Source organism: Lynx rufus, unplaced genomic scaffold, assembly GCF_022079265.1.
Source record: "Lynx rufus isolate CCGP_SWC_20201006 ecotype Redwood Valley unplaced genomic scaffold, mLynRuf1.p SCAF_37, whole genome shotgun sequence".
NCBI classification, from domain to species: Eukaryota; Metazoa; Chordata; class Mammalia; order Carnivora; family Felidae; genus Lynx; species Lynx rufus.
In genome coordinates this window covers 2,005,344-2,021,708 of record NW_025814853.1, presented here as the reverse complement: position 1 = coordinate 2,021,708, position 16,365 = coordinate 2,005,344, and the positions used below count along the sequence as shown (strand labels likewise).

The following is a 16,365-nucleotide window of genomic DNA, read 5'->3' as shown; positions in this document are numbered from 1 at the left end:
CCGCGAGACGCCCAGACCTGACTGCTGGCTGTCTGGGGGAGGGGACAACTGCTGATGGGCAGGGCTTCGTTTCTGGGGTGCCGGAAATGCTCTAAAACAGGGGGTGGGGACGGCTGTACGGATACGCTCAACACCGCCTCACCGTCCACGTGCGGCGGTGGCTCCGCGCGTGAATCACTTCTCAACTAACCCAAAAGGAAAAAGGGCCACGAGGAGAGGGGCGCGCAGGCTCCCGGTCCCCCCGCCCCCGCCCCCGGCCAGATGGCCTCAGGCTTTCTCTACCCCTCAGCCTCATACTGGCCCCCGACAGGGCTGGGCTGCAAGGGACCCAGCCAGACGGTCTCCGGTGGCAGCCCTACAGGTCAGTGACGGGCTACGGGCAAGCCTGAGACGGCAAAGGCGGGAAAGGCGCGCCGAGAGCAGCAGGAGGGCTGTCCCCGCCGCTGCCCTGCGACAGGGGCCTCCCCTCCCTCACGGGGCTGGCCGCTTTGCATACAGGGCGACGGCTCTGCCCCGCTGTTGCCCGGTCCGTGCTCCCCGCCAGGCGGGACCGCGTCGGGGAGCAGGTGGGCCTCTCGTCGGCACCATGCGCAGGAGGGCGCGTGCTCCGCGTGCCCCACGGCCCACCAGTCAGTTCCCGCCTGCGGCCAAGGCCCCGTGGGCAGTGGGACCCGGGCACGCGCGCGTGCACACGCGGCCCCGGCACCCCAGCACGCGCGTGCGCACACAGGAGCCCCAGAGCAGGGGCGCGCGGCGTGCCTCAGGGGTGCCAATTTGACGGCTGACACGAAGGGTGGGGCCCCGGGAGGTGAGGGGTTCATGCCCGTCCCCGCGGTGCTTCCCCTGAAGCAGCTGGGACAGGTTCTCCTGAGGCTTCCTTCGGACACGACGGCGTCCTGTTTTGTCTCCTCCTTATCCGAGTCGTGTGACCTCGGGGGTTGGGTATTCTGGGCCTGATCTGTGTCAACTGGCCGGGGGGTTCCGGCCAATCAGGTGTATTGGGCCCGTGCCCGTCACGGGCCGCGCTGTCCTAAATCCTAGCCCTGCTCAGGACATGATGCCTGCCGGGCCGGGCACAACAGTGAGGGAAGCCGCACCGGCGCCGGCCCCTCCCGTGCCATCTGCCTCTCGCGGCGGGGCTGCTGAGACGCTTGACCGGCCAGCGTCTGCCCGTGAGGGCTCTGGGCCCAGTCCTGGGGCCGGGCGGCCACAGGCCGATCAGACTGTCAGTCTGGGGTCTGCCTCCGAGGCAGAGTCCAGAGGAACAGGGCAGGAAGCTGTCCCCGGGGTCTCTGCTCCCTTGGTGGCAAGCCTTCCGGTGCCCCACGGAGGAGGCGGGAGCAGGGCGGGGGCCGCAGGGCCACAGCGGCCGCGTGCCAGCTCCAGGACGGGCGGTGCTCGCTGCCCCGAACCCACAGAGGCCGCCGTGGCACCGGCCGGGCCCTACCTGCAGCTCCTTGTCCGAGTACTTCTGCGGGTTCTTGCTGCCTTGGCTCTTCTTGCGAAGCTTCTTCAGCTCGGCCTGGCACTTGTCCAGCGCATCGCCCCTGCTCCTTTGCTCCGTCTGGTATTTCTTCAACGCAGCCTGCGGTTCAAGCACACGACACAGAGCAGGGGCCCATGAGTGGCCGGCCCTTCCCGCTCTCCGCAGGGCGGCCGCCACCCCAGCACCGAGGGACGGCGGGCCGAGAGGGGAGGGCGAGGCCGGGGCCTCGGGGGCCCTCTGCTCCCAGAGATGAAAACCGGGTCTCGCCTCGTCCCCTCCTGTGCCACCGAGAGCCAGAGCGTGAAGTCCTGTCACACACCCACCAGAGCCCGGCACATAATGCCCGGCAGCCGCGGCGGAGGGTGATGGCAGCACAGGCACCATCGGGGGGGACGACGGTGAAATTACGGCAGGTCAGGGAGTCTGTGCGGGCTCTGCGGGTGGCAACACCGTGCCACTGTCGTTCCCCAAAGCAGTGAGCTGCGGGGGGGGCAGCAGAACAGGCAGGTGTCCACCCCCCACCCCCCCGCCCACCGGGCCACGGAGGCCCGCGGGGACCCTGCCGGAAGGCCAGCCCCCGGCGAGCCGACAGCCTGTGCACGGGGGCGGGGGGACCAGCACGGGCGACCCGACAGGCGTGGGCAGAGCTACTTACACTCAGGTACCTGGAGTCCAGCTCTACCTTCTGCTCCAGCTGTGTGAGCAGCTCATTGTGGAAAGACTTCAGCTGCGGACGGACAGAACACACGGCCGTCGGCACCACACGAGGCGCGGGCCGGGGCAGGAGGCAGGCAGGGAAGGGGGCAGGGAGCCCGGGAGAGGCGGACGGCCACCACAGCACCCGGGACACTGGCCACCCCGAGGGGAAAGGGGCCTGTCTCATCCCTCAGCCGGTGACCCTGCACAGACAGGTGGGCCCAGAGGAGCCGGGAGGCTCCGGGACTGACAGCCGAACAGAGGTCAGGATGTCAGACCATTCTGGTCTTTGATGGCCTTGGGACTCCGCTCCCAGTGGGGGGTGGGGGGGACAGAAACAGCTCCCTGTTGTCCCTGCCCGCTCTGGGGAGTTACTCGCGCTGACGTGAGCCACGGGCTTGAATGCAAACTGGGAAAGGCCTGAGTGACCCCTCGCTTTAGACCCGCTGGGTCCTGGCTGGGCCTGTATGACCTGGGAGCGTGTTGCTCCCCAGGCCCATCACGCATTGTGTCCCCACCTGGCCCCTGTGGGATCCTGTCTGACTTGGGCCCTGTGCCCCCGTGTCCTTCTGTATGTTCTTGGTCCCCACAGCGAGCCTCCTCCCCAGCATGTGACTTCCTGTCCTGGGCCTAAAGCACGTCCGCACCTTTCTGAGCGCGGCCACTATGCAATGTCCCCAGGTGGACGTGTGGCCACGGTGCACAGCCGGCTCTCCCCTTCACCTCTGACCGGCCGGCCTGCCTGCCCTTGCCCGTCTGCCCACCTGCCCGCCTGCCCTTGACCCTCCCACCCTGGGGGTCTCACCATTTCTTCCAACTGATTTTGAATCTGCCTGTGGACTTCAGCCATCTGAAAGAGAACGTCTCCTGGAAAGGCAGGAAGGCAGAGAAGAGAGCAAAGTTAAGCACCGTGCGTGACAGGCCCTCCGCCCTGCACCCCTCTCGTGGCAGGGGACCAGGGTGCTGGAGGCGGGCGCAGGCGCCTGGGCCCACAGGCAGAAGTGCGCCGGGGGCAGGAGAGAGGGCACCATGTCTCCTGATGGCGCCAGCGAAGTGAGACAGAAGATTCTAGAATGACAAGGGAGGCCAGGCCTCGAGCACACAATCACCGGGTGACTTTGAGGGGTCACAGTCCCTAAGCGTCGGCACTGAGCCCAGGTTCACGACAGAGAAACAGGCCGCCTCAAGCCCACGAGCGAGCCCCGAGCACACGCGCCTCTCATCCCGCATCTCGCTCTCACGCACAGCCCCCAACAACTGCCCCCCGCCCACTCTGGGCCCAGCTGCCACCAGGGCCAGCAAGCGTCTGCGTTACTTGGGGCAAACACGAGACCTGGCTGCAGGCCCCAGAGGTGAGGGTGCCCGAGGAGGCCTGCGAGGTGCACAGGCCTGGCTGACCTCACGAGGGCCTCTGGGGACAATCGGAGCGTGCGGCACAGCTCTCCAAACACCTTTTCCGGAGCAGCGACGCTTCAGGGACACTGACGTGTCCTGGGCCCGTCTCCAGAGACACACGAGGAAACCGAACGTGGCAGCACAAAGGCGCAGGCCGTCACCCAGAGGCTGTTTCCAGCCTGCATGTCAAGGACACGGCTCACTTCACCCGCAGGCAGGGCACATGCCGGGGCTCTGCAGGTTTCTGGGCGACCTGATATTAGCCCATACCCCAAACTCACTCTCTCTCTCGGTAGCAATCGGCCGCGAGGCGCCTCCAACACCCCACTCGGCCCACGCAGCTCCACGAAGGGGAAGGAGACAGGCCTCTGGGGACAGGGAGCTCAGCCGAGCGCTTCCTTCTCCCAAAGCTCCTGAAGGTTCCGCACAGCTCCATCCTGAGGTGTGGTCGCTGTGACCGACAGGTGCACAACCCTGAGCGTTCCAGGCTGTGGCCACGGAGGGAGGGACGCCGTGCAGCTCAAGACACAACCAGGGTCAACAGAGCCCCCAAACCCGCCCCCAAGTCAGTGCCCACAGGACACAAGCTCTAGGCCGGAGACCATTCAGTGGCACCTCCCTCCCAAGACCCTCAGGGCTGCCCAGCTGCCCCCCAGCACTGGCACGAAGGACCCCCACCCAGGGCGGAGGGGAGAGCTGGAACGGGCGGCCAGGCTGCATTCACCTGAGCGGCCGGTCCTCCCCTGGAGGCCACTCGTGGAGCAAATACCGTCCCCGTGCCGTGGACACGACGGAGAGGGGGCCCGCTCTGCCCTCGAGGGTCAGCACTTCCGACAAACCCGTCCCTGAGGTGCCGCCCACGCCGGCGAGCCCTCTGCACTTGTGCCTGAGACCCTTGGGGTCACGTGACCCAGAGGATCCTTTCGGGGGGCAGTCACGAGGGGAACCCTGGCCCCCAGCAAGGCCGGCCAGAAGCGGAGAGCAGTTCCCGTGGCCTCTGTGAGAAGCCTCAACGGGGTCGTGCCGCCCACTGGACGCACGGATGGCCTCACCGGGGTGGCCGTCCCTCCCAGAAGCACAGCGGGGTTCCGGGGAGACCCGCTCCTCCTGCTCGGTGGCTGCTCCATGGGCTGCTGACACCACCCTGGCCTGAGGGCCACAGGGCACGCTGAGCACTGGCTGGGACGAGCAGCCGTACAGACAGACCCGCCGTTCAGCACAGACCGCCAGGCTGGGCTTGAGCAAGCGGGACCCCACCCTGCGGGGCCCTGAGCCTCGGCCGGAGCTCATTCACCCCGATTCTCAGGGCCGCTGGATGCGTCCCCAGATGCCCGCTCGGCCCCAGACGCGCAGGCTTCTGCTGACTGCCTCGTCCGGCAGCCGGGACCCCGCTGTCCCACCACAGGCCCTGCAAGGCTGACCCAGCGCTCTTCCTCACCCAACCCCGAGCCCAACGGGTACAGAGACCCCCTCGTGCCTGCCAGCCTGGGGCCTGGCCTGTGGGAGGTCCGGGATGGAGGAGGGGCACCCTTGCCCCCGGAAGGGCCACTGCCACGGCCCTGGCGTGTGTGTGCCAGTGAGAGAGGGCCTCAGACCTGCATGCTGCCACGGCCCCACGGACAAAGGAATCTCAGTGGCTGGGCTGTGAGCCCGTGGCCCCCAGACCAGAGCTGTGTCCCACTGGGTCGTCTCTAGGACCCACAAGCCGGGAGGCAATGGAGGCAGACCCCAGAAGCTCCCAGCGCGCAAACCACCTAATTCGACGCGACCAGTGCCACGGCGTGCCGGCACCACCACAGATGCCAGCACCAGAGCCACGGCATGGGCCATGCCCGGCAGGACCCAGAGGTCCTCAAGTTACTCCCATTCCTGGTCTGACCTCGGGCCTGAGGGTGCTGTGGGACACGGCAGGGCAGAGAGGGGCGGCCCTGGGGAGAAGGCCCTGCCTCCACCGAGGCTTCCTGTGGTCAGGTCGGAGCTGTGACCCCACGCGGCCAATGGCTGACCACATGCCAAGGGGCTGAGCTGACTCACCCCTGCAGGAGAGGTCGAGACACTACTCCCACCCAATCCTGACCCTGGGAGCCTGACGTGCTAGGGAACAGGCCAAGAGCCACAGCAGACGGAAGGTGACGTGAAGGCCCGGGTCCCCAGCGCTGGCTGGAGGGAAGCCACTGGGATGAACAGGAGCGCACGGGCCCCAGCCAGGGCAGCCCCGCGGAGGCGGCCAGGCTGCCGCCACCTGCCTAGTGCAGACCCGCGGCCCCACTGGCACCTGGGCATCGCCCTCCGTCCGTGCACACCCGATCTGGTGTGCGTGGTGGGGACGTGTCCCAAACCCAGATCCACGGGCCCGGCCCCTGGGTGCTCAGAAGCAGTCCAGGACCCCAGAGGGGCAGCCCCACATTCGTTCTGCTTCTTTGTGCTTTGCATCCTTCCGGAAGTTTCCCAGAACACCCCTCCCCCGAAGATCGGGAAAACATCTAGGATTCTCTTTGTGACGCAGGGGTCTTCCCGTGTTGGGGGCCTCGGACACACCTTTGGGCTCTCTGGCTGCGGGCATCTGGGACTTGGTTAAACGGAGGCCAAGGGGCGCAGCACCCACACAGCACGAGGTCTGGGGGGCATGGGGAGAGCCCCAGACCCAGCCTGCGGGCACCGCCCTCACCCACACCCCTCTGCCCCCACGGCCCCCTGGAGGGGCATCAAGTCCGGAAGGAAGACACGTGGCAAGCAGCCTGTCCACGTTCTCACGTGGTCCAGCAAAGTCTCCTGCCTAGGGCGGCACCCACAGTATCGGCCAAGCTCTAGACCCCGGAATCAGAAGTCAACGTCAAGGTCACGTTGAAAGCACGTATTTCCCGGAGAGCCTGCGCACCAGCTCACGAACAACTGACAGCAGTAAGCACCACGGTGAACGCCCGAGGCCGAGAACACCTACAGCCCTTGGGGGGCTCCTGCTGTGCGCCCCGCTGCAGACACGCTCAGAGGCGCCCCAGGGCCCGTGGCCGAGCTGCCGGTGCACACGCTGGGGAACACGCAGCCAGTGCACACACGGCTCTGAGCTGCAGGCCCGTGGCTGCACAAACCAGCCCACACAGTCAATTTTTAAACTGCATTGTACACGCAGCTGCAGGAACGGGGCGGGGGCGGGGGGGGGGTTGGTGAACAGCCCCACCAGCCACTGGGCCCCTGGGGCGCTGCCGGCCCCGAGGTGGCTGCAGGGCAGCCTCACCCCTGCCAGGAGGAGCCCAAACCTGAGGTGTCAGCACTAATGCTCACCTGTCCCCTTACCAGGTCCCAGAAGGCAAGCTGGTGCAGGTCCCTAGAGACCCCTCGCAGGAGCTGGGTCTGATTTTGGGGTTCCGCGACTCCCTCCACGCCATCTCCCACGCGCGAAGGACAGCATGGAGTGGGGACACCCTTCCGGGACCCGCTGCCCAGGAAAGAGGCGGCTGCAGACCTTCCCCGTGGAGTCCTCTGAGCGTAGGTGCATGGGGCCCTGGGAATCCATGTCCTGGGTTCACAGCACAGGTGAGTCCCAAACTCGAAAAACCGGGTTTAAAATAGCAGCTCCGACCCAACCTTGCCAGAGCAAACAGTGGAAGAGTGGGACAGCTCAGCACCGAGCACCACTGCCTGACGAACCGCCAGGGCTCCAAAGCGTCAACAGAAGGGGTGGCAGGCGGCAGGTGCCCACGCCCGAGGCGCAACGGGAGGGGGGAGGGAGGCAGGGCCGCACCCAGGGACAGTGAGTCAGCAAAGCCTGGAGCCTGGTGGCCGGCTTGGAGCGGAGGGGCCACGTTGGCTCAAGGAGTCCCAGGTGGGGAGGAGGGTCTGGAGCGAGGAAGGGGCGAGGGCCTTCAGGAGCAAGGACAAGAGAAGGGGCGAGCCACACACGGGGGCCACGCTTCATGCGGGACCAAAGGTGTCTAAAGCGCAGGCGTCTGAGGGGAAGCCACGCCCTCTGCAGCCCTCACACCAAGGGTTTGCCTTACTGGTCACACAGCCAGCTGAGCAGTGAGTCGCCTGTGGCTGAACCCCCTCGGCTCGGAGTTCGAACACGTCAAGTCTTTTCAGGGACCTCAAACGTCTTCAGGTGAAGAGTGGAGCTCGGTACCCACAGCAACGCCCCTCCCCCAGGGGGACAGCCAGCACATGCACACATGTGCGTGCGTGCACAGGAAAACACGCGTGCACAGGCACGTGCACACGCAAGGCACACACGAACACACACATGTGCACGCACACGGGACAGCACAGTCCACCGTGGGGGGGGGGGGGACGTGCAGGGGATGTTTGGCTGGACTCAAGCCGGTTTTGTCTCCCGTCGCTAACTCTCGTGTGGACGGCGGCGGGACAGACGTGACCGACCGTGACCCGGGAGCCTGGGCATCTTGTAGGCAGGTCCATGTGCCACCGAAGACGGGCTGGGGGCCCTGGAACCGCAGGGTGCTGGCCCAGCCCTGGGGTGACAGGGACACAAGAGACTCTCCAGCCTTGCAGTGGGGACCCGGCCCCCAATAAGGACACTGGGCCAGGGCCCTGAGCCCCCGGGACCCGGCCCCCAACGAGGACACGGTGCGGGAGCCCGGGCCTGTGAGCCCCCGAGAGGCAGCTGCGTTAAGTATATTCGCTGCGTTGAGTGACCATCACCCCGAACTCCAGAACAGACCATCACCGGCACGTAAGGGGAGTCGGACGCATGGACGCCGCCCCCCGTGGCTTCTTCGCTGAGCTTCATCTAGCTGCGGCGTGTCAACCCCTCAGGCCTCTCGCGGAGGAACGCTGCCCCAGCGCGGGGATCGAAGGCTTGTCGTTCCTCAGGCCGGACACGTGGAGGCCACCGCCCGGGGCAGGTGCCAGCAGCGCGGCCGTGACGCTCCGCCCTCGCCCCGACAGCCCCGAACTCCGCCGACACACCGCTGGCGATCACGACACACGCTGAGGTTTTCCCATCTGCGGTAGCGCGACTGCCCCCCGACCGGCGGAGCCAAGCAGAGCCGGGTTCCAGCAGCCAGAGCCGCCACTTGTGGGGGCCGGGGGCTCGGGACCCCAGAGGGAGCCCGGGACCCCAGAGGGAGCCCGCGTCGGCGGCCCTGCTCCGGACTGGCGCCAGCGGCTGGGAACGTGAAGCAGGGACGCTACCGACGAAGCCGCGCATCCTAACAGGAGCTGAGCCTCCGGCAGGTCAGAGCCGTGCGGGAGGGCAGGGGAGGGCGGAGGCCGTCCTTGGGGAAGGCCCTGCCACCGCCGGCCGCCCAGCAGGATGGCGAGTGCAGGGAACGCCAGAACCCAGTCGCTACTGTTACCACGCGTTTCACCCCGCGCTCCAGAACTTCTGCCGGACCTCCACGACTCTGCACGGGCCCCGGCAAGAACCTCGGCGCCGGGGGCCTGGACGGCCCCACACAGTGTCAGGTGCCAGCCACCAAGGAGAGAAAAAGGCAGGAGCGACAGGCCGCAGCAGCCCAGGGGGAGCCCAGAGGGACCCAGCAGTGCGCGGCTGAACACGCGGGAGGTCCAGCTGACGGGCCCTCACCAGGGAGGACAGCCAGGCGGGGCAGATGTGCGGCACGAGAGCAGGACTACGGCTCCCGAGAGGGCCCTGGCACTGGAGGTGAGGACAGGACACGGGAAGGAGTGCCCTGCTGGTGCGCGGCCGTGTCCCGCGAGCAGATGACAGAAGAACCAGCCTCCCAGGACGCTCTCGGAACCTCCAGAGCGACAGCATGGGGGGTGGGCCGCCCAACCACACCGAGCGGGACTCGGCCAGCGGCTTCATACACGTCTGGGGACACAGGACCACACCGGTGACCTCGCGGAACCCGGGAAACCTTCAGAGGTTTCCCCGAGCGGGGCTCTTTGGGAAAAGAGAAAAGATTCCAGAAAACTAAGAAAATTACGTGTACCCGAGTTTTTAAAAGTACGAACTCTACAAGTTGCAAGCTGGTATGCTGACACGAGAACCATCACCCGGTGGAGGAGGCCGCTCCCAGCCTGGGGCCGCTGCTCACACCTTCATCCTCTGCGGCCAGGGCCCCATGACTGCAGTGAGCACCTGCTCCAGGTGAGACAACTAACAGAGGCCCTCGGTGTGGCACCTGTGCCCCCTCCCGGAGGCCGCCAGGACGGCGGGGCTGCTTGGCACGCTCACAGAAGGCCAAGAAAGTCAGCGGGGCTGGCAGCAGACAGGGACCCGGCCTCGGGGTTCCAAGGATCCTGGTGGCCACCACGTGGCACAGAGGCCACAGCCAGGGCTGGCAGCTGGCAGCAGGGACACCTGTCCCGCAGCTTCTCGGACCCCAGGACCAGCACAGGTGCAGAGCCGCCTCCTGTGGGAAGCGGCAGCACCGGCCAGGCCCCTACAGCAGCGATGGCCGGCACCCAGGACTCCTCTGTGGGCCGGGAGGAGGCCTGGGGGCACGTCAGAGGCCGGTTCTACAGCCGCACCCAGAAGTTTCCCCTGACGGCCCTGGGTGAACACAGTGGGAGCCGCTGGTAGATCAAAAGAGCCGCGAGCCACGGCTTCGGAGTCCCTTCTTCCGTGGCTTAGAGCACAACACACGCTCCCTCAGCCGGATCTCCCAGACCTTCAGAAGACTGCAAGAGTAACAACGCAAATACCAGTTCACCACCTCCTAGGTCCCCGCGTCCTCGACGTTTGGCCGTGTTTGCTTTAACTCTGCTCCTGACGCATACGCACACGCATGCACGCACGCACCTACCCCTTCTGCAGAACCGCTTGGGATTTAGCAGCAAGCGTCGGGACGTGGCCCCAGCCTGCATGCTGAGAACAGGGCCCGGTGCCATGGCAGCACGCCCCTGCCCCCACGAGGAAAGCCACCACCGACACAGACTCTCCACAGGACAGCACGCAGAGTGCATCCAGAACTTCTCCCCACCTGCGACCGCACGCTAAGCTCTGGCTGGCTCTGGTTTCTCTCGGGGACTCAGCGCTCTGTGTATCCAAAGGCTGCTTCAAGCACTCGGAACCCAGTGTCCGAACCGGGCTTGGAGACAGGTTCCAGGAAGGAGCGTGGAGCGGTGCCCAGACTTGCGTCTTCCTCCTTGGGCACTGGGGTCTTTGGATCCACGGGGAGCCCCCCACGCGGTCACGACACGGACGTTTGTAAAGATTCAGGCTGGGTTTTTGTTTCTTTTCTTTTTTGCAGAAGATACGAAGTGTTCTTATAATCCTCACATGACAAGGAGCTGAGCGGCAGCGTGAATCTGGCAGATTGCAACAAACACAGGCTGGGGAGGGGGCCCGGGGCTCGCTCACGCATGCAAGGCTGGGGCGGGCGCCAGAGTCCGCTGAGAGCCCCTCCGGGGCCCTCCCGCCGGTTCCTAATCCCCAAGGAGTGAGGACGCCATTTCACAAGGATGAGTTAACACCCCATTGAGGCTTAAAAAAGAACAATTTCTGCCAGCGCTCCACAGGCCCGAGAGGCGGCTGGGGGACGGCTCCCGCAAAGCCAGACAGTGGCCCGTGCCGACCCCACGGTGAAAGGGAGCAAGCCTGCCACCAGGGGACAGGGCTGGGTGCCCCGTGGAGGGCCAGGTGAGCATCACCTCCAAACTGACAGGTCTGGAGGTGGGGACGCTCGTAGAACCTGACCCAAGAAATGGGGAGGAAGCTGGGGACCTCCGGTGGAGATGGCCCGGGAGGGCAGTTTCTGTCTTTATCTTAATCCCACTCGGTTGTCACCCAGCGTGACAGCTTCAGGCGTACCATACGGTGACGCAATTCCCTCCGCTGCTCGCCATGACAGGTGCGCCCCTCACCACCCATCGCCGGTCCCCCCCCCCCCCCGTCCGCCACCTCCCTGGTAACCATCAGCGTGCTCTCTGCAGTTAAGAGTCTGACTCCTAATTTGTCTCTTTTTTCCCCTTTGTTCATCTGTTTTTTGTTAAATTCCACATATCAGTGAAACCACATGGTATCTGTCTTTCTCCGACTGGCTTATTTCACTCGGTATCATGCTCTCTAGCTCCATCCACGCCGTTGCAAATGGCAGGATCTCATTCTTCTTTATGGCTGAGTAATATCCCATTGTATATACACGTTTTCTTCATCTGTTCGTCTATCGACGGACACTGGCGCTTCTCCCATAGCCTGGCTATCGCTGATAATACATTTAACACCGAGTACATGAATCCCTTTGAATTAGTGTTTCTTGTATTCTTTGGGTAGATATCCAGCGGTGTGATTACTGGATCGTTAAGACAGTTCCATTTTTAACTTTCTGAGGAAACTCAAGGAAGGCAGCTTCAATCTCTGAGGCACAGGCTGGCTGCGGCCTGACTTGGGGGAGGGGGAGAGGATCAGACACCCACCGGGCCTCTAAAACCCACTGCCACACACAGCGGGACTGAGCCCCAGGGGCAGAGACCAGCTTCTGCTGGGTGGCCTGTCTACAGAGCAGGGGGTGCTCACCAGGGAGGGCCACCTACGGGGTGACCGACCCTCACAGAGAAGGAGTCTGTGGGGGAAGGGCTCCAGGACAGCCTTTCCCGGGCTGAACTAATTTTCTCACGGTTAACAAGCACGGATGTGTGTACCTGGTGTTGTGATTAAATCAGTAGGGCCGTGCATCTCACGATCAGGGGGACCGGGCTGGGCAATTGATGGACTCCGTCAGCAACAGCGACAATGACCATGAGGAACGTGGGCACAGCACTGTGTCGATACCAGCAGCCCCTCCACACACACCCCTCCCTGCTTAGGCAGGATGGTGGTGGTTGAAACAGTTAAGAAAATAGGGGAAAAGACGGGAAAAGCCCCAGCAGGGGGACAACACTCAGTCTCCCTGTGGAACCAGGCCTTTGCCTGCGGGAAGCCACCACCCCCTCAGGGTCAAGGGGTGGGCACCACAGGTGCCCCCTAACCTCCCACCCCTGCCACCCTTCCCCCTCAGTGACAAAGTCAGGCCTGGCTGGGGGTCCCGAGCACCAGACAGCTTCCTTGCCGGCCTGCCTGCGCCTTTCCCACAGTGGGCACTGGCCGCCGGTCTGGTCTCCGGTCTCTGATCCCGGCTGCTACAAACTTCACAGGGCCCTGTGGACGCGAGGAGCTGTGCGAGGGGCAGCCACCCACAAAGGAGTGGTGTCGGCAGGAGCCAGGGGAGCTGACGCCACAAGACAGGGGTTGTCTTCAGCAGTGCTGTGACTGGGTGGGGACGATGACGAGACCAGGTGCCTGGCCCACTGGCCCTTAGGGAAGATCAGCACTCAGACCAGGCTGGGTGCTCACAGGAAGCACGCAGCTTCTAGGAGGGGGACATCCCGTGGTGAAGGGTCCTCACATATGAGCCCTGGGTCACTGGGGGCCCGAGTCGGGCCCCATCTCCTCTGAGAGTCTCCCTGTGGCTGCCCCAAGCCCTCTATTCAAATCCCATACCTGCTAACCTGCACCAGGGAACAGTCAAGTCCGTGACACCAGCCCCAGCTAGACGAAGCCCGGACAGAGCCCCAGCAGCCAGGACTGGTGCTGGGGAGGGTCCTGCACACACTCGCCACCCCCTCCCAGGGTACAGGAGGCCGGCCAGACAAGGGCTGGGAGCAGACGTGTGCCACCCGGCCGGCCCTTCCCCCACCCCAAGCTCAAGTGGTTGATGTTCCTCCCTCCCAGCAGTTAAGTCCTGTTGGGGGGGTTGGGGGGGTGGGGGGGGCACCACGCCCTGGCAGAGCTGGATGTGACCATGTTGCAAAGGCAGGAAGGCCCCAGGGCTATAGGCTGTGCCCTCAGAGCCAAGGCCCTTCCAGGAACCCTAGGGACACAGCCACCAGGACTCTTCAAGGCAGGCGTCGGGGTGGCCCAGGGAGGATCTGGAGCAGAATGTGGTGCCATCCGAGGCCATGCAGATGAGCACAGGTGTCATGTGAAGCCAGAGGGACCCCGAGACATGACTATAGGAGCACACGCTCTGACCAGGAGAGGTCTGGTCAGGCCAGAGCCACCAGGGTCTCACTGGAGGGGCCTGAGGGAGCCTGAGGCCAGGGAGGGGTGAGGGCAAGGGCTGTGGTGCGCCCTCAGGGTGGGAGCCCTCGGGAGAAGGGAGTGTTTGTTATTCGACCGGCACGCCAGTGGAACCCTGTGGAACCTGTGATTCAGCCAGTCTCTCTTGGGGGTCTGGGACCCAGAGCCCAGGGGAAGACCACGGCAGCCACAGGCCTGCCAGGAGCCCCAACCCTGCTGGGGCTCTGCTACTCGGCATCCAGCCCTGGAGGAGCAGAGCGGAGACCCACCCGGCGAGGACTCTGCAGCCTGGGGCGCTGTGCGCACCGTGGTGGAGCGGGATTTGGGATTCACCAATGCTCTCTGCCTCCTCCCGGCAGAGCCCCGCACCAGGCGAGTCCTCAGAGCCCCAGACAGTGCCAGAGGGTACACAGGAGGGACGTGAGCTCCCTCTGGTTTTTCTGGAGCTGGACGGACCTGGTGGGAGGGCTGCTCCGGTGCTGCTCGGAGATCACGGCATCCCTTGTGGTCACTAGTGGCCACCAAGGACACCGAGAGCTCATGTCTCTGGTGTCTGTCATTTCAGGAGGGGCCCAGAGCCAAGGGGTCAGATGCTCAAACTTGGCTGTGAACGCACACCACCTTCTGGAACCTTCTGAAGCAAATATCCATAATGCTCAATTATTCTGGTGGCTTCCAGAGCGGAAGGCGCCTCCAAGAGCTAATTAGCATATGCCTGAACAAGGCACAAATATAGAGCTCTCTTAAGGGGAAGACAGCACAGGGGCTGAGGGGGCGTTGCACCGTCAGGGCCACTGGACACGGCGCTCACACGTCGCCAAGGGGACCCTGCCCCTGGGAGGAGCTGCCAACACCACCCTCTCCACTGGCCTCGAAGCCACCAGCTCCTCCCTGGGAGAAGCGGGTTCTTCTCCCGCCCACAAAAAAGGCAGAAATGGAAAGCGGCTGATTTGGGGGGTGGGGGGGAACCAGGAGAAAAATCGATGGCTGTGTTGCCATGGCGATGACAGCAGCCGGCGATCCTCACCGATGTGCTCTTCTGAGGCACAGTGAGAGCGCGGGGCCCTTTCGTGTCGATGCCGCGTCAACCGTCCACGCCTGGGCACCGGCCCTTCACGGCAGAGGCAGAGGTGAGGCCAACCACACTCGGCCCCCGCCCTATGCGCCCCCAACCGGACCAGTTCCGGGTCAGATCCTGGGCTGGCATCAGCCGCACCTGGGAGTCTGTTCGGGTCTTAGAGTCTCAAGCCCGCCCCCGGCCTCCTGCTGCCAAATAAATCTGTGCTCGGACACGGTCCTCAGGTGTGTCCCACGGGCACACGGTGGGCACCGGGGTCCCTAGGACATCTGTCCAGGATGGCAGGGGTGCTGCCTCAAGGTGCCTGCCGAGACCAGAGCACACGAGCGTGTGAACCCTGAGTGGCGCGGAGCTGGGCACGGGGCTTGGCAGGGGCACCGACTCCATCTGACCCCTTCTCGAGCCCCGGGGACCCCATGGTGTGAGCACAGGGAGACGCAGCCCCTGCGGGGAGGCAGAGGGGACAGTATCCCCGCGCGCTCCCCTCCCCCCACCTCACGCGTCCACCAGGGCGCATCTCCGGCAGGCTCACCGCCCGCCAGCCTCGTCTTTCACTCTGCCTGGTGTGACTTTGCCAGGAGACACTCGGTGTGAACACAGTGGGGGTTTCTGCCTACGTTTCTACCCAAAGGAGATGCCAGTGACCAAAGTCACGGAGGGAGCAAACCCCGACACGGGGCGACAGGGGGCCACCTGGACCTTGTCAGGAGTAGGCAGAGAGGGGCCCAGCAGCCACCCAGGCCCCGGCCCGGAGCAACGTGAGTCTGTGCCCCCAGCTGCGGGGAGGCGCTGCTGCTCGGCTCCTTCCCAAGTGCCACCGAGGACCCTCCACCGGGCGCGACTTTCCAGGAACCTGCCCATCGCGCTCCCTGGCTAACTGTCCCAGTGGACATCGGCTCTGCCGGGACAGGTTCCTCAGCACCAACTTGCTCGAACTCTCGCAAGACAGAAGCAGGGACAGAGGTCACTTGGAGAGGACCGGTCACTGGAGTACCAGGTCGCCACGGTCAGAGCGTCACACCGCCTGTGACATGCCTACCCTCCTCCTGCGCCAGCCCTGGGCCGCCACGTGGACACCGGCCGCCGCTCGAGGGAAAGGGAGGGGCTGCTGTCCTCAGACGCTCTCAGCGGGGCACTGCCACCATACCAGGCACAGTGCAGTCTGCCTGCTGCACCTCGATTCGGGGGTGACAGGGTGGGGTCACGGGCCGGGGACCTTGCAGTGGTCTGGGCCATTGTGGGGAAGCTCTGGGCCCCAGGGCCGGCCTGGGCGTGCCACCGCAGGGGAGGGTGGGGTGTACCGGGCCCCGGCAAGCCTCCTGCCAAATGCCGGGATGCGGGACAGGTCAGACGCTCCCTCTCAGAGCAGGAACAAGCTGCCAGCAGAGGCCCCGGGCCAGGTCCCGACAGGCTGTGCCCAGCCCCACGTCAGCGCAGGAGTCCGGCCGCAGGCTCCACTTCCCGCCTTCCAAGCAGGGACCCTGGAAACCAGGCGACGGGCCCGGCGGTCCCCAGCCCGTCCTCAGGACGAGATCCGGCCGAGACTGCCATCCCCCGTTGGCCTTCCTGCCCCAGGGGACACGGCAGGTCCAACTAACACTTACCGACGTCTCCTGATGGGGGCTGATCTGGCCCACACCACTCCCGTGAGGGCGGGCTAAGCTGCTACTCTGGAGGCCCCGGCAGGAGAGTTGCTTAGTTGGCCCAGGGGCCCTGAGGGGGGCCCCA

At 65.2% G+C, this 16,365-nt stretch overlaps 1 protein-coding gene across 5 annotated transcripts in view; it reads right to left on the bottom strand.

Moving 5' to 3' along the window:
* Window positions 1–16,365, bottom strand: part of BAIAP2 (BAR/IMD domain containing adaptor protein 2) — a 62,793-nt gene that overhangs the window by 21,449 nt on the left and 24,979 nt on the right. For all 5 annotated transcript variants that reach the window (XR_006964800.1, XM_047093999.1, XM_047093997.1 and 2 more), the window contains exons 4-6: window positions 2,988–3,049; window positions 2,142–2,213; window positions 1,448–1,585 (exon numbers count right to left, since the gene is read on the bottom strand). Coding sequence is in view for 4 of the 5 variants with exons in the window: in XM_047093999.1 (XP_046949955.1) it covers window positions 1,448–1,585; window positions 2,142–2,213; window positions 2,988–3,049 (272 nt within the window). In the remaining variant the exon portion in view is untranslated. The remainder of the gene's footprint in view (window positions 1–1,447; window positions 1,586–2,141; window positions 2,214–2,987; window positions 3,050–16,365) is intronic.